The following is a 25,224-nucleotide window of genomic DNA, read 5'->3' on the forward strand; positions in this document are numbered from 1 at the left end:
TCCTGCACCCATCCACAATTAGGATGAGCTAATTGAAGTGCAGACAGAGCCAGACACATCCACAATTTGCATAAGTTTGGCTTGTTTTACATTATGGCCATTGAACCAGCTTTACAAATAGAGATGCACAAAAATTAGCATGGTGGATTATGTATGTTTGTTAAGCTTTCTGATAGTATTGGGCATTATTTTGGATGTAATGTGCCTTTATATTGGTTGATTATAATCTTTCAGTTATTGTGTTATATATTTTGATTTTCTCTATTGGAATACAATACCTATTTCATATACGATTTTTGGATACAGGTTCATACCTATGAGATATCATAATACCTATCCCAAATATTTGTTTATTTCCATTTGAAAAGGTTACTTTTTGTGTTCTCAGTTGAAAAATAACCTCTTTGTTCCATTATTCCATTTTTTCCATTGCATAAAGTATTGCAGTAATTTAAATATTTTTATTTTGCAGATATTGTATTTAAAGTCTTTATCATTTATTTGCATCTAATAAAAGTCATTGTCTTATTTTTGTTAAAAATAGTACTAGCTTTATAACTCCAAATCCCAATCTTTGACCTTCTATTGATTCTATATCCAGCATTGCTACATGAAAGTGCTTTGTGACTGTACCTCCTGTGAAGTGCCATGCAGGCTTTGTATGTTGCACATAATTCAAATCTGCTGTATAAATGCTGAAATACTTTACTTTTGTGTGTTAACATATAGGATGCAACATGTTTGCCCTACATCAATATTTAATATTAAAGGGTGTCTGTCTATAAAGTAACTTTTAAAAATAAGCTGCAAAATGTGTGTATGTGAGGAAAGAAATATATATTGGTACCGTGTCAGCCAGTAGATAGAAAAATATTTAGAATTGAGAGTCCTCAGTGGTTGATACCTTTTATTGGCTAACTGAAAAGATGGTAACAAATTGCAAGCTTTCGAGACTACATACATCTCTTCATCAGGCAAAGACTAAAACAAATTCTGAAGAATCACATATTTATGCACAACATAGTATAAAGGAAAAAAAAAAAAAAAAAAGGGAGAGGGGAAAAAAACCATGGATAAGCCAGGTGACATGAAGCAGAATTACCATGGGTGATAAATAGTGTTCGGTATCGGAAAGTATCGGCCGATACCGGCAAAGTATCGGATCTAATCCGATACCGATACCCGATACCAATACAAGTCAATGGGACTCAAGTATCGGACGGTATCCCTGATGGTTGCCAGGGTCTGAAGGAGAGGAAACTCTCCTTCAGGCCCTGGGATCCATATTAATGTGTAAAATAAAGAATTAAAATAAAAAATATTGCTATACTCACCTCTCCGACGCAGCCTGGACCTCACCGAGGGAACCGGCAGCATTGTTTGCTTAAAATGCGCGCTTTTACTTCCTTCCGTGATGTCACGGCTTGTGATTGGTCGCGTGCCGCCCATGTGGCCGCGACGCGACCAATCACAGCAAGCCGTGACGTAATTTTCAGGTCCTCAATGCCTAATTCTAGGCATTCATGGTTTTAAAATTACGTTCCGGCTTGTGATTGGTCGCGTCGCGGTCACATGGGCGACGCGACCAATCACAAGCCGTGACGTCACGGGAGGCAGGAGACGCGCGCATTTTTAAAATTACGTCATGGCTTGTGATTGGTTGCGTGCCGCCCATGTGACCGCGACGCGACCAATCACAGCAAGCCGTGACGTAATTTCAGGTCCTGAATGCAGAAATAGGCATCAGGACCTGAAATTACGTCACGGCTTGCTGTGATTGGTCGCGTCGCGGTCACATGGGCGGCACGCAACCAATCACAAGCCGTGACGTAATTTTAAAAATGCGCGCGTCTCCTGCCTCCCGTGACGTCACGGCTTGTGATTGGTCGCGTCGCCCATGTGACCGTGACGCGACCAATCACAAGCCGGAACGTAATTTTAAAATCATGAATGCCTAGAATTAGGCATTGAGGACCTGAAAATTACGTCACGGCTTGCTGTGATTGGTCGCGTCACGGCCACATGGGCGGCACGCGACCAATCACAAGCCGTGACGTCACAGAAGGAAGTAAAAGCGCGCATTTTAAGCAAACAACGCTGCCGGTTCCCTCGGTGAGGTCCAGGCTGCGTCGGAGAGGTGAGTATAGCAATATTTTTTATTTTAATTCTTTATTTTACACATTAATGTTGTTTCGATACCGATACCCAATACCACAAAAGTATCGGATCTCGGTATCGGAATTCCGATACCCGCAAGTATCGGCCGATACCCGATACTTGCGGTATCGGAATGCTCAACACTAGTGATAAACAGTTACGTCCATAAATATTGGGCCAGTTCTTAGGTAAGGATTGTTTTATTGGGGTCTGGTTCTGTTGTGATGACCCCTCATAGTCTGAGGGGCAAGTTCCTTAGTTGATGTAAAAAGACATAAATCCGTGTGACACATTCATTCCTGCATTTAGAGTGTCAAAGGTCGTCATCAGTTTATATTCCCAGACTCTCCTGTCTTTCTGCGATTTGAAGTTACCCTTTAATACAAGTAATTTCATTTCTATAATGTTATGATTTGGGAGACAGAAATGTATTGCCACAGGTAGATCCATTCTTTTTTCTCTTATTGTATGGCGATGAGAGTTCATCCTTGTTCTCAGTTTCTGCCCTGTCTCCCCTACATACAGACCCCCAGTTGGACATTTAGTACAAATAATTAAGTACACCACATTAGAAGTGACGCAGCTGAATGTACCTGGTATCTTGTAGTCCTGATGTGAATTGGGGATCTTTATCTTGTCCGTGGTCATTATAAATGGACAGGTTTTACATTTTTTCTGGTTGCAAGGAAAGGTACCTGCAGCTGTTGGAGAGGACAGGGAGCTCTTGACAATGATGCTTCTTAGATTTGGGGGCTGCCTAAAACACAGTAGTGGGGGGTCTGGAAAAATTGCTTGTAGTCGGGCATCTTTTTGCAGTAAAGGTTGTAATTTCCGTGCAATCCTTATCTAAGAATTGGCCCAATATTTATGGACGTAACTGTTTATCACCCATGGTAATTCTGCTTCATGTCACCTGGCTTATCCATGGTTTTTTTCCCCTCTCCCTTTTTTTTTTTTCTATACTATGTTGTGCATAAATATGTGATTCTTCAGAATTTGTTTTAGTCTTTGCCTGATGAAGAGACGTATGTAGTCTCGAAAGCTTGCAATTTGTTACCATCTTTTCAGTTAGCCATTAAAAGGTATCAACCACTGAGGACTCTCAATTCTAAATATTTTTGTATGTGAGGAGTAACACTATTTCTGGTTATTAGTATATGATTTTCATCCTGCATCTTTTACCATTTTTATGCCCTCTCACTAATATTCAGTTGTCTCGGTGCTAGTTTGTAGAGACTAGGTACTCAGATGCCTTCCATACAGTAGTGTAGCTACCGGGGGGGCAGAGGGTGCGGGCGCCCCGGGCCCGGTGCTCTGAGGGGGCCCACCCTGAGCTACGCTACTGTAACTGTATCACAGTTACAGTCTGCGGCAGAGCAGGGAGAATGGATCTCCCTGCTCTGCCGCCCAGCCGCTATTGGCCCCTGAGCAGGCGGGGGGCCCGGTGCCAGCAGTGGGCCCCACGCCATCATCGGAAGATCAGCTGTACCGGCATTTACAGCTGATTGCAATTATGGGAGAAGGAGCACTACGCTCTTTCTCCCATCATCCCCCTGTCAGTGTCGGTGTCTGACGTCACCGACACTGATAGCGGTGCGATGACGTCACTGCCCGGTGCCCACTGTCAGGAGATCAGCAGGAGCAGCACAGGAACCAGGAAGAAGAGGTGAGTATTTATTTATTTTTTTATAGGAGCTGCTGCCTTATTACAGGGTCTGCCTATGAGGGGCTGCCTTATTACAGGGTCTGACTATGGAGGGCTGCCTTATTACAGGGTCTGCCTATAGGGGTGCTGCCTTTTTACAGGGTCTGCCTATAGGGGTGCTGCCTTATTACAGGGTCTGCCTATAGGGGTGCTGCCTTATTAAAAGGTCTGACTATGGGGGTGCTGCCTTATTACAGGGTCTGACTATGGGGGCTGCCTTATTATAGGGTCTGCCTATGCGGGGTAGCCTTATTACAGGGTCTGACTTTAGGGTTGCTGCCTTATTACAGGGTCTGTCTATAGGGGGGCCTGCCTTATTACAGGGTCTGACTATAAGGGTGCTGCCTTATTATAGGGTCTGCCTATGGGGGCCTGCCTTATTACAGGGTCTGACTATGGGGGCTGCCTTATTACAGGGTCTGACTATGGGGGTGCTGCCTTATTACAGGGCCTGCCTATAGGGGTGCTGCCTTATTACAGGGTCTGCCTATGGTGGCTGCCTTTTTGCAGGGTCTGACTATGGGGGCTGCCTTATTACAGAGTCTGACTATGGGGGTGCTGCCTTATTACAGGGTCTGCCTATGGGGGTGCTGCCTTATACTACAGAGTCTGCCTATGGGGGTACTGCCTTATTACAGGGTCTGCCTATATGGGGGTGCTGCCTTATTACAGTGTCTGCCTATGGAGGCTGCCTTATGCTATAGAGTCTGTCTATGGGGAGTGCATTATACTACATTGTGGACTATTTGGTGCATTATGCTACTGTATATGGAGGCTATCTAGGGGGCATCATACAGTATGGAGATTACAGTGTGGGGGTCATTATACATTTTTGGAGCCATCAAATAGTTTGGGGCTACTAAGGAGTCAGTATACTGTGTGGGTGCATTATGTTGTGTATAAGGCTGGTTTCACACTTGCGTTTTGATCTGCAGCGTTTTTAAAAAAACCGCATGTGGTGAAAAAACGCATGTAAACGCATGCAAACGCGTTTTTTAGACGCATGCTTTTTGCAAAAAAAAAATGCGGCGTTTTACCGCGTTTACATGTGTTTTTTCCTGCTTTTGCATTTTTTAAACGCATGCTGAGAAGTGTGTGACAGCTGCCAATCATCAAAATCAACTAGAAAACCCACTATTAATAGAATTAGCTAGGGTTAGGGTTAGGGTTAGGGTTAGGATCCCTAGGGTTAGGGGTAGCTTTTTATTAGAAGAATGTCCTGGTCACCAGGTCACTGATAAGCCACCCCCCACCATCAAGGTGATAAAGGGATCCAAACCCTAACCCTACCCCTAACCCTAACCCTAGGGATCCAAACCCTACCCCTAACCCTACCCCTAACCCTAACCCTAACCATAACCATAACCCTTGGGATCCTAACCCTAACCCTAACCCTACCCCTAACCCTAACCCTAACCCTAGGGATCCAAACCCTACCCCTAACCCTACCCCTAACCCTAACCCTAACCCTAACCCTAACCCTACCCCTAACCCTAACCCTAACCCTAGGGATCCTAACCCTAACCCTAACCCTAAGGGTTAGGATCCTAACCCTAACCCTAAGGGCTAGGGTTAGGATCCCTAGGGTTAGGGTTAGGGTTAGGATTCCTAGGGTTACTATGGATCCTAACCCTAACCCTAACCGTTACCCTAGGGATCCTAACCCTAACCCTAACCCTAAGGGTTAGGATCCTAACCCTAACCCTAAGGGTTAGGGTTAGGGTTAGGATCCCAAGGGTTAGGGTTAGGATCCCTAGGGTTACTAGGGATCCTAACGTTAGGGTTAGGGTTAGGATCCATAGTAACCCAAGGGTTAGGGTTAGGGTTTTCTTGTTTTTTTTTGTGTTTTCTTGTGTTTTTCTATAGAAACGCATGCGTTTAAAAACGCATGCAAACGCATGTGCTTAAAAACGCATGCGTTTACATAGACAGCAATACATTTTTTTGCTGCGAATAAACGCATGCATTTTTTTGCGGTAAAAAAACGCCGCTAGAAATTACTACATGTTGCATTTCTGCAACTAAATGCACGCGTCAAAAAACGCATGCGTTGCCGAAAACGCGTCAAAACGCACGCTAAAAAACGCATGCGTTTTTAATGTTAAGTATAGGAAAAAACACGCATGCGTTTTTTAGCGCTAAAACGCTGCAGATCAAAACGCAAGTGTGAAACCAGCCTAAGAGAGCATCATACTGTGTATAGGGGAGTTGTACAGGGGGAGACTCGGGACTTTATTAAATGTAAAGTGGACACTTATTGTTATAGGGGAACTCAGGTTACTGTCGCTATCAAAGGGGCACACAGGGCATTATTACTTTTTAGGGGCAAAATATGGGCACTTGCACCTGGCATTACTATATTGTAGAGAGTTGCTCTAGAATTTAGAAGGCACAGAGAACCACACAGCAGGTGCAGTAATAGGGACACATACGGCAGCAGCGGCTCAGTATTGGGGTATCAGGTGTAGTAATAAGGACACATATGGCAACAGCGGCTCAGTATTGGGGTATCAGGTGTAGTAATAGGGACACATACAGCAGCAGAGACTCAGTATTGGGGTATCAGGGGCAGTAATAGGGACACATACGGCAGCAGCGGCTCAGTATTGGGGGATCAGGTGCAGTAATAGGGACACATATGGTAGCAGAGGCTCAGTATTGCGGTATCAGGTGCAGTAATAGGGACACATATGGCAGCAGCGGCTCAGTATCAGGGTATCAGGTGCAGTAATAGGGTCACATATGGCAGCAGCGGCTCAGTATTGCGGTATCAGGTACAGTAATAGGGACACATATGGCAGCAGCGGTTCAGTATTGGGGTATCAGGGGCTGTAATAGGAGCACATACGCAGCAGCGGCTCAGCATTGGGGCATCAGGGGCAGTAATAGGGACACATACGGCAGCAGCAGCTCAGTATTTGGGGTATCCGCAGGATGAGGGGTTTGTGCAGGTTGGGGATAGATGGTGATGGCTGGAATATGAGAAGTGAAATGTGTCTTTGCTGTATTCTCTGCAGATGAGTTGTAGCTGGAAGAAGATGTCATGTCGGTCTGGGCCAGATGGGAAAGATGGGAAAATGACGATTCCATCAGAAAGGACGTCAGCGGTAAAACACAATATCTTTAACAGTGCTGTGACCTGTTATATGTTCTGTAGGGCTGGTATCTACCACTGACCATATGGTGGTAATATCCATATTGGTCTTTATTTAGAGATTATCTTCAGTAACAGCGCGGTCATCGGCTGAGGTTCTCCTCCAGTATTAGGGCGCGTCACCGAGTTGTAATCAAGGTTACCTGGTTAGGGGACCACTCAAAAGCTTCACCCCCCCTGAACCAAAACCCTAGCTATGCCTCTGCTTCCATACACAGTACACAGAAATGGAGGAACTCTTGCTCTTCTTTCTGTATGCAGCATATGTCATATGCAGAAGCAAAAAGTTGGTTTTCATACGGCAGCATGGAGAGTATTAGGGTATGTGTACACGTTGCGGATTTGGCTGCGGATTCGCAGCAGTTTTCCATGCGTTGTACAGTACCATGTAAACCTATGGAAAACTAAATCCGCAGTGCACATGCTGCAGAAAATTCTGCGTTGAAATGCTGCGGTTTATTTTCTGCAGCATGTCAATTCTTTGTGCAGATTCCGCAGCGTTCTACACCTGTTCCATAATTGAAATCCGCAGGTGCAATCCGCACAAAATCTGCGGTAAATCTGCAGGTAATCCGCAGGTAAAACGCAGGGCGTTTTACCTGCAGATTTTTCAGAATCCAAGCGGAAAAATCCGCAATGGAATCCGCAACGTGTGCACATACCCTTATACTGCAGAATTGAGTGGTGTAGCTGTGAATCAAGCACTTAAGTTAAATAAAATTACCTGCTAGAAGATTCAGCACATTATGTTTGTCTGAGCCTCTTCCTCCTCTTCTCATTTCCAAAGACTCTTAAGGTCATGTTCACATGTTCAGTATTTAGTCAGTATTTTATATCAATATTTGTAAGCCAGGAGTGGAACAACCAGATGAAAAGTGCAACAGAAACTCGTCACCACTTGTGCACATTTTCACCGACTCCTGGTTTTGGCTTACAAATAATCATGTAAAATACTGACCAAATACTGAACATGTGAATATGGCCTAAGACCCTAAGATATACAAAATTGTTTATTATATATACTAGTAGTATTGACTCATAAAGTTTGTTAAAAAGACAAACTCTATTTCATTTTTCACAAATGTTTCTAATCATTTTGTATTTAAAACTCCACGAATGTATCAATAGATATATGGAAAGACTATACACAGATAACTGCTATTACATAGGAGAATTTCCAGTACAGACCTTTAGATCTGAATTTTGTTTCTTCAGTGATTCAACTGTATAGGATATATCCTTCCAAGATTCAATACGTCCTTTTGCCTTCTCCAGTATCTGTTCTGCCTCATGTCGAGCTTCATGCCATTGAGTAGAATCCTTCAGCATTTCCTGCAGCTGTTGCCTTCTATTCTGAAGGTGGCATTGTACATCCTCCCATTGATTTTGTATTTTTTCAACTGTTAAATAGAAATTACAATATATAATATGATGCGGTAATTTATTCTTTCAGGTGAATAAATTTAACTTATAACACAATGAAATTCTGCAAAAGTGCTGGTGTTTTATGTTAGAAATAATGCTCGACTCTTTGCCTGGAATAGCATTTCTGGCTAGGCACAATGAAGAAGATGCACCGAATTCATAAAGTGGCATGTGACTGTCAATGAATTCGGTACATTATACTCCAGTGAGCCCTTCATTAAGATTGGAATATGAAACACCAGTCTTAAGGAATCAACCACTTAGTCTTTATTATTAAAAAAACAACACTTTTTTGTATCAGCTAAAGGGCAAAAATTTGTAGGGATATTTCCAAAATATTAAGTTATTCCCTAAAATATGAAATAATGTATTCAATATAAAAGGCCCAATAGCTAAGGACCTTAGGAAACTGAGAACAGAACTCTGGAATCTGGGAATTGAGCACTATAGAGAATTGTCTTGAAAACAGTACAAGAGCGCTTGCTGACTCTTTGCCCCAGCGCTCTGCTATTTCTGGCAGTCTCATAAGCAATGAATGGAGCAAATGTCAAGTATGGGCACCTGCCTTCCACTCAAGACAGGGTTCTTCATACGATGCAAGATGTTTACAAGCAATACTATGTAAATTTACAATACAGCATTATATTGTGGGGCTTCCTAACACATGCAGCATATAAAGATAATGCATTTAATTTTGCTCTCATGCATTGGAGCCATGTGAAGAAAGTTAAGGCTGGAATAACACACAGCATTCTGGAACATTTTTGTTGATTTTCAATAGTGCGTCTTAGATCAAAACACTGCTGCAAGACATCATTTGAAAGCATTTAGGAGTTAATCAAATTGTCTAAATAAATATTTTTTGCTTGTTCCATTCTCCCATATGTTTCTGCACTGTGTGAACAATTATTGGACAAGAGTATTTTGACCATATCATTATCTTCATGCTCATTTTTCAATTCAAAGCCAAACATGAATGCTTAATGGAGGAAGCATATCATGTGATGTGAATTTGTATAATGTACAATCAAGGTGTGCAGAATTAATAGGCAGCTTGTTTTCCTCAGGACAGAATGAATCAAAAGAGTGATTTAGCAGGTGCTAAAAATGCAAAACTTGTTAAAAGTCTTACAGAGGGATGCAGCACTCTTCAAATTGCAAAGATATCAAGTCATCGCAGAATCATCAAAAGTTTGGTGTAAATAGTCAATATGTTGAAAAAAAATGACACACATTAACTGCCAAATATTGGAAAAGAATCAAATGTGAAGTGACCGAGAACCCATTTGTGAGGCATTGACCATGGACTAAAGATTATTGTACATGTAAAGTGCCATGGAATAAATGGTGCTATAACAATAAATAATAATAATAATAATAACAATAATTGGAGCAATGAAGGTCAATGGCACTAATGGATGATGACTTTTTCCAGCACAGAGCTTCAGTTACATAGATCTTGTTGTGTTTTATTAGAGATTTGCTTGCTCATCAGTTTATTGTGCACACATGTCTTGTGGAAAGTATTCAGAATCAGGGATCAAAAATCGATGGTTATATTAAGTGACAGTAAATGGAGGAAGACATGTGGGCTGAATCTTAGGTATCTTAAGGCCAGACACTAGACTGGTAATGGTAAAGATGAAGCAATCATTCCATTACATGCAGTCCCAAGTAATTGGGCTCAGTCTAAGGAAAATACCTCCACCAACACAGTTAGCTTTGGGAGGATGTTTCTCGAAGGCTGGGCTCAATTGGTGGGACGGCTTGGGGTGTTTAGGACATCTTATGAGGAATTGGAGTGGTTGTTGCTGGCTGGAGCTGGCTACATGTGCTATGGTCATGGTATCTGTCATCTGGGGGCGCATAGGCTCTGATTGCAGACTATACTGGTGGGAGATACAACATTTCTGGGCCAATCAAAAGTTGAGAGACAGTGGGTATTGCCTGGTATGAGGGCAGTGGGACTAACAGTACTGGGGTGGGATCTTGTGGACTGAGGTTATTGCATTGTGCCACCTACTCAGAGTTGATGTAAGACAATTGACATAAGGATACCAATAATAATTGCATTGCTAGCATGCATAGGTTATTATTACAACCTACAACCTCAGATTTTCACACCATTATTATCTAGTGCTGTCATATTCCACAACTGTAACTTCCCTGCAATGCCCAGAAGTACAAGGTGTTCACTGTTTAGAGACATGGCGAGGTAAGCAAGGCTGAAACTAGACCACCACTTAACAAGACACAGAAGTAGAAATGTCAAGACTGGACAAAAAAATCTGAACACAGGTTTTTAGAAAGTTATATGGACTGATAAGATGAGAGTGACTCTTTTGGGACAAGATTGAGGAGCCCATGGCTGGATTAATAATGTGCACAAACTTCCACTTTGACTCAGACACCAGAAAGTTGGAGGAGGGGTACTGCTAAGGGTTGGTATTATTAAAGATTAACTAGTTGGACCTTTTCAGATAGAATATGGACTCAGTATCAACTCCTTAACCTATTGCAAGTTTTTATAAGATTGTATAATCAGTAGTACAGCAAAAAATCTGCATTTTTCAAGAAAACCTTGATTATTATGCAGGACAAAGCCTTATCACTTGCATCGAAGTACTTCACTGCTTGGCTAGCCAGTAAAGGACTTAAGTATAAAATAATAATGACATGCCTCTTTCCTCAGCTGACTTAAACACTTTTTTCAGAACTTGTGAGCCCTTCTTAAACTGGAGACCAGCAATGAAGGAAAATAGTACACCTTTCTGAACAGTGTCAGAGAGGATGTGGTTGGTGCTGCCCAAAAAGATCAACAGGTTAAGAACCTGACAGATTTCATGGATGGAAGGTTTTTGACTGTTATTAAAAAGAATGGTGGCTTTAGTGGTCATTGATATTTTTGTATAAATATCACAAATTTATTTTTTTACTTTTTCAGTGGTTTTCTTATTTTACTTACTTTGACAGATGAAAATAAATAATAGAGATAGGAAATGTTATGCTTTTCATTTAGTTGCATAGTCATTTTATACACTAATAGTTGGTTAATATGTGCTGTGGTAGATCGGCTCACTCGGCTGCACACGGAGGTAGACATGGGTACACTGTGGCTTTAAGAACTTCCTTTGGTTTATTGTAGGCAGCATAAACCAAGGTGTAGTAAAGCAAATACAGCCCTCTGGGCAAAACAGGAAAACAAAACAAAATTGTGGCAGCCCTCTCCAGGCAAACCCTAAACACTGAAAGTTCTGGCCTTCAGCCATTTAAGCCCAGAACTTGTGACTCCTCCATCATGTGACTGATCACATCATCTTGACATCACACAGGTCCTTTCAGGACTCTGCATGTGGAGCTATGGTGGACCCCCTCCCACCAGCTCTATGGAGGTCCACTAAAACCAGCCCAGAACATAACTCTCATTTCAACCTCTCAACACATAGCATGCTGGAGGAATTTACTCTCGTTGTAGATCACTGAAGCCATCATGCACAGTGACACATATTACCCCTCTATCACTTCACCAGTGACTTTTTCACAGTGCACATAGATATGCTCCTACATAACTCACAACCTTACTTTTGCTTTCTTAAATACTCAGCTCTCAGGTTTATTAATATTTGGAGTGACTGACAACACTGTAGTTGTTCAAAAGCAAAATTAATAATCAAAAAACAAATTACCTAATAATTTTATACACAGTGTATATATAGTTATAGTTTCTGCCAAGTGCTGCTGTAGCTGACTCTGATTGCTCTGATTTGTACTGCTGTGTTTGCTGTATGAACCTGTGTCTCTGTTTTCCCCTGTTCCTGTTTTGACTCAGTGTTTTAGTGTGCAGACTCCCTGGTTTGACTTGGCATGTATCCTGACCTGTTTCTGTTCTTTGTCTTTTGGCTTATCCGCTCGTAACCGTTACTGACCCCCTGACTTGTCTCTGACCACGAGTTTACTTATTCCTTTGATACTGCGCTACAGTCTAGGATTTGACCCTGTTTGATTTGACTATTCTGCTGCTACCTGTTGTAGCCTCACTGTTTCACTGCAGGTTAGCTTTGTTTAGGTGCAGAGCTGCTTCCTCTCTACTGCCATCTAGTGAAGCCTGCACCTACCTGCATTGCAGCAGCATGACAATCTGCTTGCATTTTGATTTGGAGAAAATTCTAAGTGAATTTAATGTGTGTTATTATGTTTTCTTGTCTCTCTCAAGACCTCAGAGCATAATTAATGTAATATGTAAAGCACTGAAAAAATCCTTATAATCACCTCATTGCTCACCGCTCTGCTACTCCCTGACACCTGTCCAGTCCTTGCTACATGTTCTAATCCCCCAGCACTTGCACTGGAATCCCCAGGTCTCTCAGGTTCAACTGACACTTCAGGCATTCCTGAGGTCCACCTGAGGTCAAGTGCGCAAAGTTCACAGTGTCTTGATGTCACCCAAGGCCCAAGGATCCCAGAGCAAGCGGTGAGGGATCCGAAGATGTGGAAAGGACCAGACACATTCTTGAAAACGTTTGATGTCACTTTATGGTTCAGAAAAATGGCAGCCAGTGGCTGCCATTTTGCTGAATCCACACAGAAGTGAATTACAAAAAATAATTTTGGTGAATACGGATTTTTGTAAAATTGAAGTAAAATTCATTTGCGCTGGAATGTATCTGTTCATCTCTACTGAACATCCGTAACAGAGAGTGATTATGAAACATATGTTAGACTTGATCTAAGGTTAAATATATACAACTTATTATATATGTAAATTCTAACAGAATGTTGTTAAAGACTGATGAAGTCATATAGAAACGTTTTTGCTGCTAAAGTTGATTCAACATGCTACTGATTGATGGGGTGTACTTAATTTTTCACATACTGCATCACCATTTTGGTCTAGTTTTTGGTAAATAAATACTGACAGTGAAATTTTTCATGTGTTGTTTATCTGAGGTTGCATTTACTTAAAGGTGTTATCCGGGACATTTATTTTTTTCCTCTTTGGGGCTAATTGCTTAGCCTTCTAACTTTCACTCTGCTCTGTTGAAAGATGCCACTGCTGCGATCATGCTGATTGACAGGTGCATACCCCCCAGCACAAGTTACTGTCTTGTTTTCATTGAGAATATAAAAGACTGAACAATAATTTGTGTGTTTTATCATGATTTTATGATTTTGTGGTAACAGCATTTGACATAAAGATATACGAGAAATCATCTTATTTATATTCAAATGAAATTTTCATACTGAATAAATGTTTCAATTAGTGATACGAAACTATAAATATTCCATAGATGAATTATTCATACATTTTTGCATCCAAAGTTCTTTATTAATTTCTACATCTTATTTTACTATTATAGATGATCTCTAATTAAATCCATATATTATCCAATTTATGCACACAGATTTTCAAACATACTGTACTTTTTTCAAATATGGAAAAAAAAATCTATGCAATTTAATCTACCGTAAATATACCCACAATGCTTTACACCTTTACACCTTTATTTTGAATATGATAAATATTAAAGCAATTCACAATTTTTGTTTCCATCCTTGAACCCTCACCTGATTGTCTATCACATTCTACACATCTTTTATATATAGTGTACTTGCCTGCACTTCAGCTTGTCTTTAGACTACAACTTCATTCTCAAATTTCATTTTCCATTTAAGTCCTCTGTGATTTCCTAATAGTCAATTATGCTTCAGCACATTACATTGCTAGATAGTGTCAACCCCACCTCTGCCTGCTTAGGTAAGAGTGTTATTATCCTTCCCTTTATATTCTCCTAATAAGCTATGCTAAGTATACAATGAGAAAGCTGAATTGTCATAATCTTCATTTAAACTTTCTGACAGTGGCTGTGTAATCATCATCACTAACTATGATAGTAATTTCCCCTCCCCTCCCTTCTCCCTCTTCCAGTATAAAACTTAGTCCATTAATCCATACAATTTCATCACATGGGATATTCTCGAGAGTGAAATTGTGAATCCTTTCAAGAAGACATGTAATTCCCAGGGGCTCACATGACTCCACTGATGTGAAAAAACCCACAAATTTTTAGCTAAAGGAAAACTAAACGAGAATATCAGTTGAACTATATACTGCTCACAATAATATTGCAGTATGAAGAAGTGATGAAATTATAACATATTCAAGTCCTCTATCAGATTTAAAAAGTAAAGTAAGAAAAAAAAGTTTTAAAAGTAAAAAAAATTGTGTTACCCCCATTGAAACTCCAGCAAGGTACTGAGCAAGTGACACATCCCTGGAATCAGACTCTCTTCACTTACATTGTTCTAATCTCAGATTAAGTAGCAAAAACTTCCTGACAGATTCCCTTTAAGAAGTAAGTGGGAATGGTGGCCCATTACTATATACATGAGGCATAATATAATAATAATAATAATCATTTTTATTTATATAGCACCAACATATTCCGCAGCACTTTACAATTAAGCGGGGACATGTACACACAATAAAAGACAATATAAACAGTGACATTAGGGGTGAGGTCCCTGCTCGCAAGCTTACAATCTACAAGGAAATGGGGGGATACAATAGGTGAAAAGTGCTTGTTATTTCAGGTCTGGTGATTATAATAAATAGGGATTTTCATATAAAGCTGCATGATCCGGTCACCAGCCGTGTGTTTAAGTGCAATAGTCAAGTAACAAGTGCAGTTATCATGTGTATGGAGGGTGTGGAGACAGATGAATAGTAGGGTGCAGATTCAGAGTAATATTTGGAGGGAGGGAATAGGACAAAGTTAGTTTACTGAGTAGTTGATGTGGTAGGCTTGTTTGAAGAGATGGGTTTTCAAAACGCGCTTGAATAGGTCGGGGCTAGGTATCAGTCTGATCATCTGGGGAAGTGCATTCCAGAGAGCTGGCGCAGCACGAGAGAAGTCTTGGAGACGGAGGTGTGAGGTTCGGATTACAGGGGATGTTAGTCTTAAAATGTTTGTTCTTTGCATTTTTTTGCTTTAAAGCACCATCTTCTTAAAATACGTGGGCTCCTTTATACTCCATTACTATAACTAAATCAATGCTTGAACAACCTGTTCTCATCTCATCCTCAGAAGCTGAAGAGGTTTTCATTTAACTTCCTTTAAATATGAAAAGGGTAATATCCCCAAAATCTGAACTAGTGTAATACGGAGAACTATTAGGAAATCCACAGATAGTTCCAGCAATGAATAATATTGGTTATGTCAAATAATTATTTGACAAGGAATTTTCAGACTGAAAAATCAATGTAAAAAATAAGTTAAAAAACCCAGGTTTTAAGAAACTTTTCTTCCGCTTCTTTGTGATGATTTTTTTGTGTGCATGAGGCTTCTTTTTTTAAGCATTTATTGACTCAGTGGCCAAAATTGAACCATTTGTATAGGTAGAAGTGCCATAAGTATTAAAATCTTTCTAAAAGAAAATATTGGAACAAATGTATTAATGGGAAGCTTATTCAAAAGTATTTTACTCATTTTTAAGTAGATTTTTGAGTAGCATCTGCTCCAAAATCCTCATTAAAAACTGTGTGAACATAGTCTTATTCCAATAAATCAGGACATATTTTCCTGTGTAATTACATGACATCACATAAAGTGTTTTCTAGCAATCATTTATGAAAAAGCTTGACAATCATTTTGATCTTCCTCCGTCTTTCCACTGTGTTAAACACTCCTCGCAGCAATCACATGGAGGCAGGATTTATTGCACTAACTAGCTATTAGAAAGGCTATTTAAATAAATGTTGAACTTGATAAACATCAAGGGGACATCTCAACACAACACATATTTTACTGAACAATAGCTCATGTCATTATTACCAATCCACTGCTGCCGAAAGAAAACACATTGCTTTGAAAATTGGTGTCAAGTTGCTCCGCAATGAAGAATGCCCTCAAGGAAAAAAATGTAAATGCATTACACTGTTAATGTGCAAACATATTCTTCTAATTGAATGCATTATGTAAGTGATCATACCACCCTCTACTGCTCATGAAATCCTCTGCGGGAAGGGAAGCCTCAGGGCGGCTCATGACTTTGCCAACTGACCTGTCTGGTTACAGAAAGAATTACATATGACGTAATAGTTGTACAATTTCATTATAAGTCACATTAGAATATATCTAAAAAGCATAATTAATTTATTGATTTTATTTTCTTACTCTGCCTGGTAAAAACCTCATACACATAAATATTGGCTTACTTAACCGAAATATTAAAAATTGCTATATAATAATCTAAAATGAAATGTACCTTCTATAGATTTTGCTAGAGCGCATTTTGTGACCCATTTTTCTTCAATGTGTTATTAGAATCTGATGGCTAAAATTCTACAATAATTTTTAAATAACACAGGTCTACAATAATTAAAACAAATCGGTTTCCAAATTTGTTCAATTGATTTAGGGTATTTTGAGGGTGCAGAATTAAAAAAATCCCATTACTTTTGCTGAATTGGTTCTAGTTTTTAAGAAATTTCATCCATGAGAATAATGCATTCCCACAATGCGACTTGTGTGTGATAACAAATGCAAAAGTTTTAGGTCTTTTCATCAGTCTTTAGACTCTTTCACAGTGTTTTAGGTAATGAAATATCTCATATAATTAATTTGTATTTCAATTTATAGGCTTACAAAGCTATAAAAGCAATTTTTTGAAGCCAGAATTTTACTGTAATTAATTAATTAACTGTTAAATATCTCAGAAACTAAAAACAATCTGGCTAAACTGAAGTCATATTGTTAATCAGCACCATGAACTTAATATAAAACTGTTCAGATATCATTGGCACCAAAATCACTGTATACCAGTGATAACCTATAAGGTGCAACATTAAAGAGTTATTCTCGTGTTGTTAAATAGATAGAATAGCAATGTTTCTCAAAGTAAGCATATTTGTAATTTGCTAATTTATAAAAAATCCTCTCCATTCTCCTAGTTGATTGGATTTTTTATTTTGCTTACTGTCTAAGCTGCCAACCATGGCTGTAGTTTATCAGCAACATGGTTGACTACTTGAATTTTTATTTTTTCTGGACAGCTTATCAAACAATCATAGACAGACAATATTTTTCACGGACACACTGCAAAACCAGAATAGATCATTACGATTTTAAGTGATGCATGTCTACTGTCCATAAAACTGATTTTAAGACATCAGCCAAAGGCACTGTGAACTGTAAAACAATAATAATTTTAAACAAAATAATCAGTATTTATATATAAATAAAAAAATGCCTTAATTTTTTTGGACAAAAAAGATCTCCAATTTTTACTGACTTTCCTGGAATTTCTGGGCAGTTGTTAAACCTGATCAGCAATCAGAGATGGTCAGTGTCCTAGGCATGGAGTGCAGTATTTACAAGTTCTTTTCTATAGAGCTTGTAATCGCTCTGAAGTTAACTGGTTTAACAGCTTTAGTGTTAGGCCGGGGTTACACTTGCGAGTGTAATGCAAAAAACTCACATGAGTCTCTCGCATCAATACACGGCACTGCCGGCGGCGGTTCGGACTGGAGCGTTCAGCTGCATAGAAATACATGCAGCCGCACACTCCAGTCTTGAGTGCTAGCAGCAGTGCCAGGTATTGATGCGAGAGACTCATGCGAGTTTCTCGCATTGTACTCGCCAGTGTGACCCCGGCCTTACTGTGCTCCCCAGATGCTGCAGAGACAAAGCTGCCTCTGTTTGCAATATCGGAGAGAACAAGGTTAGGGTTAGCGATGCTACTGTCCTGAGCTGTCAATGAGAAGTACACAGTCACGCAGCATGTAGCAGGGAGGCAGGTGAGAGGTGTGCTCTGGAAAACAATATGTTGAGTAAAACCATTTAGTGTAATGCCATCTGTAGTCTGCAGTGATCAAACATGATCATATCTTTAAATCTGTAAATGATAAAGAATTATTTTCTAAAGAATTCCCAGTCTGGCTAGACATATTTTTAATCTTATATTTCAAAACAAAGGAATACATTTTTCTTTTTTAGTGTCTATTGTATCCGCCGCCAACAAAACCAATGCACAAAAAAGGTTTTGCACTCCCTTACGGATCCCAAGCACGGGGTAATTGATGTTTATACTTTACTGTAAACCATTTACTAGAGGAAACATATGTCTGGAGAACTGAGATTTTATATTTTACTTGCTTGGCATATTGAACTAATTGTAGGTTATGGAAATGCATTAGAGGTACTGTGGGTATCTGAATGATTTGATACTGAGTTTTCATTCATTGCTGTAAAGTTTAGTTTTTCTTTAGGGTCTAATAAACAAGTTTATACTATTTAGAGTGTATCTCTCAGGCAATCTCCCCTCTAGGAAATGTAACTTTAATCTAAATCTGCTATGCAAATGTAAATATATTTCAAGCTATGGGCTATTGCCTATATGCTAAAAGAACCTGGATTTAAAGGCCTACTGAAAAAAAATAAATGGATCCAGTTAAGTTTGGCCATGTCCTCAGTTCAACTGTATGGATTGAGAGGTTATGGAGCAAGAAACATTACTACTGCACCAAAAAATAAGAATATTATTATCTATTTAAATGTGAATTTGATAATGGACTGTATTAAATGTGCCTCCTTTCAGAAAACTTTCTTCTACTAGCTGCTATAGTAAAAAAAAACAGATTATTACTTACTCTTAACTGGTACAGTAATGATTCTCTGCCATTACCTAGTGTCTGTCATTTGTCTGCAGTGCTGCTATCGACAGTGCTGCAGCCAATCAGCTTAGTGGCTCTTAGTGGGAGTATTCATCACTCACCACCTGTGCTGTAAATACATAATAATAAAAAAAACGACATGGGTTCCCCTGTATTTTTGATAACCAGCCAGGCAATATCCCTCACCTGTCTGTTGTTCTGTCTCACGTCAATCCATGTCTGGGGTATAAATAGATTTCAACCTGGATGAGGCCAAGATACGTCTGTTCAGGCTGAGAGCCACTAGTGAATGAGTTGCTGTGAGCGCAGTGTCAATGACTAGCGGTGATCGAAGTTACCGCAGGTCACTGATGCTGCGTTCCCAGCCAGCAAATGAGCTGTGGGGACCTCTGCACTGTGAGAAAAAGTATCACAGTGCAGAAGCGAGTTCACCACTGCTCAAAATCACCACAGTGAAATTCTCCCGGTAAACTGCAGTGAACTCACCTCTGGACGGTGAGACTTTGTCTCACGGTGCAGAAGTCAGACAGCCACAGTTCCCATGCTGTCAAATGACAGCATGAGTCTGCAGCTATGATTGGAGGTATACAGTTTATCTCCGGTCATTGGTGTCAGCTGATGAGTCTACTGCTCCCATCAACCGACGCCTGCTGCCGCTAATAACAGTGAAAGCAGTTGCGGCTGATGGGAGTATTCATCAGCCGGCTCCTGTGCTGTAAATAAATAATAATAAAAAATAGCTGTGTGGGTTCCTCTGTATTTTTGATAACCAGTCAGGCAAAACTCACAGCTGGGGGTTGCAACCCTCAGCTGGTAGCTTCAGCAAGGCTGGTTATCAAGAATAGAGGGGTCCCTATGCAGTATTTTTAAATTATTTAAATAAATAAATAAACAAAATGGTGTGGGGTCCTCCCATTTTGACAACCAGCAAAGCTAAAGCAGACAGCTTGGGGCTGGTATTCTTAGGCTGATAAGGGGCCATGAACATTGCCCCCCAGCCTAAAAATAGCAACGTGCAGTCACCCAGAAAAGGTGCATTGATTAGATGTGCCAATTCTGGCACTTTGCCTGGCTCTTTCCACTTGCCCTGTAGCGGTGGCAAGTGGAGTTCATATTTGTAGGGTTGATGTCACCTTTGTACTGTCAGGTGACATCAAGATCATGGATTAGTAATGGAGAGGCGTCTATAAGACACCTTTCCATTATTAATCCTATTGATATATTGTAAATAAAGACATGGCAAGTATAAAGTCCTTCAATTGAAATAATGACACAGAATCCTTTAGTGATTCTAAGTTAAACCATACTCATATTAACGACCATTCCATTGAAGCTATTGTCTCCTGTAATAAAACAGAAATAAAAAATAATAATATCACTCACCTGTCCATTGTTTTGTCCCACACTATAATCCATGTCTGGGGGATAAATAGACTGTAACCTGGACGGTGCCAAAATGTGCCCATCCAGGCTGAGAACCATTGTGAATGAACCACTGCAAGTGCAGTTTCAGTGACTAGCGTTGACGTCATCGAGGTTACTGCTGAGCTGAGCCAATTAACTGTGGTGACCTCAATGAGATCACTGCTAGCACAGTGAGAAAAAGTATGAGTACAGAGGCGAGTTCATCGCAGTACACTGGAAGAACTTCACTGCTGTGAATTTGAACTGTGATGAACTCGTCTCTGCACCGTGAGACTTTTTCTCACTATGCTAGTGGGAATCTCACCGAGGTCACCGCAGTTCGGCCCAGCTGGGAACGTAGACACAGTGACTGGCAGTAAGAGTAATCTCACTGCTAGTCACTGATGCTGCTCTTACAGCAGCTCATTCACCAGTGGTTCTCAGCCTGGACAGACACATTTTGGTACCGTCCAGGTTGAAAACAAAATATTTATCCCCCAGACATGGATTATGGTGTGGCAAAGAACGACAAACAGATGAGGAATATTGCTGATTTTTATTTTTATTTTATTACAGGAGACAAGGAATTCAGATGAATTAGGCTTTAGGTGATTATAGCTGTTTGTTATTTTTATATAAAAAAGTTAAAGTGTGTTTTGTTTTATTTTGAACAAAATACTTTTTTCTGGCTGTGTCTTTATTTACCATATAATTGTAGGATTATTAACTAACCCCTGGGCTTGATGTTACCTGATAATACAAAGGTGAAATCAACCTCATGAATATGAACCCCACTTGCCACCACAACAGGGCAAGTGAGAAGAGCAAGGAAAAGCGCCAGAATTTGCACATCTAATAGATGTGCCTTTTCTGGGTGGCTGCGGGCTGTTATTCTTAGGCTGGGGCACCAAAATCCATGGCCCCTTACCAGCCTGAGAATACAAGCCACCAGTTGTCTGCTTTAGCTTGGCTAGTTGTCAAAAATTGGGGGAGGATCCCACACCATTTGTTTTATTAGTTATTTAAATAATTTAAAAATACAACTCCTCTGTTCTTGATAACCAGCCTTGCTGAAGCTGACAGTTTAGGGTTGCAGCCCCAGCTCTGAGTTTGCATGGCCGGTTTTAGAACAAACAGGGGAACCCATCCTGGATTTTTCATTTATTTATAGCTCAGGCGGCGGGTGAGGAATACTCCAATCAACCGCTCCTGCCGTCACTGTTATTAGAGGCAGCAGGTGCTGGATGATGGGAGTAATTGTTACAAAAGCCAACACCTGTTGTCATTGTTCTCACTTGAATACAACTTTCATTATTCTCCCCTGATCGTGCTTATTGCCAGCAGAGCAGGGGAGAATGATGAGACTCATCTTTAGCACCTGCCGCCGGGGAACAGTGCTTACTGTATCACTGCTTCCTTGGCACCCGTCATGTGGTACTGATGCAGCACACAGTTGCCAAATGTGTGCCACACATATTACACACACAGACAGTGACATCTCCTGTACCGATTTGACATTAGCGTGAGCGCCATGGGAAAATTTCCCACGGTGCGCTAACGTCAGATAGGTGAAGTGAGTTCATTGGCTGTGAACTCTCAGGACCTTTGAGATGGCACCAGAAACGAGAGAACTTTCTCATGTTCACCGTGATGTCAGACAGGTCCTACCAGTTCAGTTCAATGGGCAGAGGTAGCAGATGCTGCTCAGTGTCTCTGCTGGATGACAGACTGAATGGCTACATAATGCAACCATGCAGTCTGCCATCTAGATGTAGCAGAACTAGACCCATCATGGGACAAATGGATTATCATCTTCTCTGTGGAAAGTTGAGGAATATTGTTGATTTTATTTTATTTTTTATTATAAAATTTATGAAAGGAGCCTGTGTCATTCTTTCAATTAAAGGACTTTTTTCTGTGTGTTTGTTTTTATACAATATGACTATGAAGTTAGTAATGGGGGCCTCTTATTGATGCCTCTCCAGTACTAACCTCGGGGCTTGATGTCACCTAACAATACAAAGGTGACATCAATCGCCTCAAATATCATCCCACTTGCCACCACTACAGGGCAAGTAGGAAGAGTGAGGCTAAGTGCCAGAATTGGCACATCTTATAGATGTGCATTTTCTGGGGTGGCTGAGAGCTAATGTTTTTAGCCTGGGGGTATCCATGGCCGTTTATTAGGCTATTAATATCAGCCTGCAGCTGTCTGCATAGCCTTGCTGGTTATTAATTATACGGGGTCCCTACATCACTTTTTTTAGGTTCCTCCATTCTAACAGCCAGTAAAGGCTAAGTATACAGCTGTGAGCTGATAGTAATAGCCTTGGAGGCTCCATGGGTATTGTCCCCTTAAACATTGGCCCTCAGCCATCTGCTTTCCCTCTGCTGGTTAAGAAAATTACAGGGGAGCCCACTCCATTTTTTTTTCAGAAAAATAATATTTTAATAATTACATGTACATTAAGCTGCACACAATGTACTAATTGTATATGTAACTGTCAGCTATATATCTATTTTATGTGTATTTACTGTATGTAATCCATCTACTATATCCTGCTGTGATTTTACAGCACATGGTTGCTGAATTGCCGGCTTTTCTTCTTTCTATGTAATAAATATACATACTGTATATGTACCTATTCTATGTGTATTAACTGTATGTAATCTGTCTATTCTATCCTGTCGGGTCCTGTGCGCGGCAGATGAATTGCCGGCATTTCATCTATTGTGCGGCATGAGTCAGAAAGACATGCAGGCTTCTTTTCCATGCTGTTCCCATTTCATTTTAGCTCTTTTCTATCCATTTCAGCTTTTTTGCCATGCCCCCAGAACTGTTTGTTGGGTCCAGCAGAAAAATATTCAGCTTTCCCATTGACTTGCATTGGATCCGTTTTTTTTTTACTTGCATTTTTTCTTTTTTCCCTTTTTTATTAAATGCAGACAATAAAAGTTACATTTTGACATAGTTTTTGATTTAGGGGTTCTTCTGCCTTTAATATAGTTTTGCAAACATATGCTGACTGTGGAACAGTTCTCTACTGTGTATATATATATATATATATATATATATATATATATATATATATATATATATATATATATACACATGAGCACTCACGAAGCTCTCTTGTGCTTTCTATGAGAAAAACATTGCCAAACATATCTGGAATTGGCTTTTCTCAAGGAGATTATTGTGAACAGAATTGGACATGAAATCAGATACATCCTTAATTCCAAGCGATGAGCGAACGTGCTTCTCACTAATCATTATATGCTCGAGCATAAGTGTGCTTGAGATGCTCGTTACTCAGCAAATATTTTGGAATGCTCACGCGCAAGCTCGAGTACCCACCCCGCATATTTGCTGCTTGGTAGACAGCCAACAACATGCAAGGATTGCCTTTCAGTCACTGTAGTTGGTTGACCATCTTGGTTGTGGCATTACTGTGATTGGCTGGCTACATAGCGCCATTGGGTTTATGTAAGACTCGGGACGCCATGCTCGGCACAGTGCGCCAATGTACACAGGCAGAGAGAGAGAAACAGAGTTTTAGATACTTATAGGCACAGATTAGACACCATCAATATTTCAACTGCAACAACAGCCCCTATTAGGGCTAACTATAATCAATACTAATACTGCTGTTAGCAAAACTTAAGGAGAGATTGTGCTAAAGGGATAGTGGAGGACAGGATATGGTCAATGGCACGTCCTTTCTACTGCAACTCATACAAAAAAACTTTCTCAGGGATAATAATATTCTTTTTCATCTTAATCTTGCAAATTCTTCTGAGCAGGGAAATATTATAACTCATTTATATTGTGGCAGCTGTGCATACAGCCAGACTTGGTTAGGTAGCAATAGTATCAATATATAGCGAAAGCAGTGCAACAAGTTCATCTGAGTTGTGCAAATTTTCCTATTATAGTAATCCTGCAAAGTTTTTTATAGCAGAGAAATATTTTAAGGCACTTATACTGCATCAGTTGTGTGTCAAGAGTATACAACCAGACTTGGTGGGCTAGCAATAGCATCGCTATATTGCTACTGCACTGTAACAAGTCCATCTGTGTGGGCAAGTTTTCCTGTGATACTAATGCTGCCAAGTTTTTTCAGCATGGAAATATTATACACCATTTATGCTGTGCCAGTTGTGCATCAAAAGAAAACAGCCAGTTATGGTTGGTTATCAATAGCATCGCTATATTGCTACTGCAGTCTAATAAGTCCATCTGAGGTGGGCAAAGTTTCCTGAGATACTAATCTTGCAAAGTTTTTTCAGCAGGGAAATATTATACTTCATTTATGCTGCACCAGTTGTGCGTCAAAAGTATACAGCAAGACTTGGCTGATTATCAATAGCATCACTGTATTGCTCCTGCACTGGAACAAGCCAATCTGAGGTTGGCGTGTTTCAGCACGGAAATGTTATACACCATTTTTACTGCACCAGTTGTGCATCAAAACCATGCAGCCAAACTTAGTTGATTATCAATCGCATTGCTACTGCAGTGTAATAAGTCCATTTGAGGTGGGCAACTTTTCCTGTGATACTAATCCTGCAAAGTTTTCGAAACAAGGGATATGTCATACATAATTTAGAATGGGTAAGGCTTGTGCAAAAGGACAGGAAAGTGGATGTGACACTGATGGTGAGCGCAGAAGCTGAGTCCGTGGGCAAGGTGAAACTGAACCTGCT

The 25,224-nt window shown here is 40.2% G+C and overlaps 1 protein-coding gene across 7 annotated transcripts in view; it reads right to left on the bottom strand.

Moving 5' to 3' along the window:
- The window catches only part of DMD (dystrophin), a 3,762,639-nt gene that overhangs the window by 1,128,243 nt on the left and 2,609,172 nt on the right, over positions 1-25,224 (bottom strand). For all 7 annotated transcript variants that reach the window (XM_077296691.1, XM_077296689.1, XM_077296692.1 and 4 more), the window contains one exon: positions 8,205-8,416. In XM_077296691.1, coding sequence (XP_077152806.1) covers positions 8,205-8,416 — 212 coding nt within the window. The remainder of the gene's footprint in view (positions 1-8,204; positions 8,417-25,224) is intronic.

The sequence above is a fragment of the Ranitomeya variabilis genome, chromosome 3, assembly GCF_051348905.1.
Source record: "Ranitomeya variabilis isolate aRanVar5 chromosome 3, aRanVar5.hap1, whole genome shotgun sequence".
NCBI lineage: Eukaryota > Metazoa > Chordata > Amphibia > Anura > Dendrobatidae > Ranitomeya > Ranitomeya variabilis.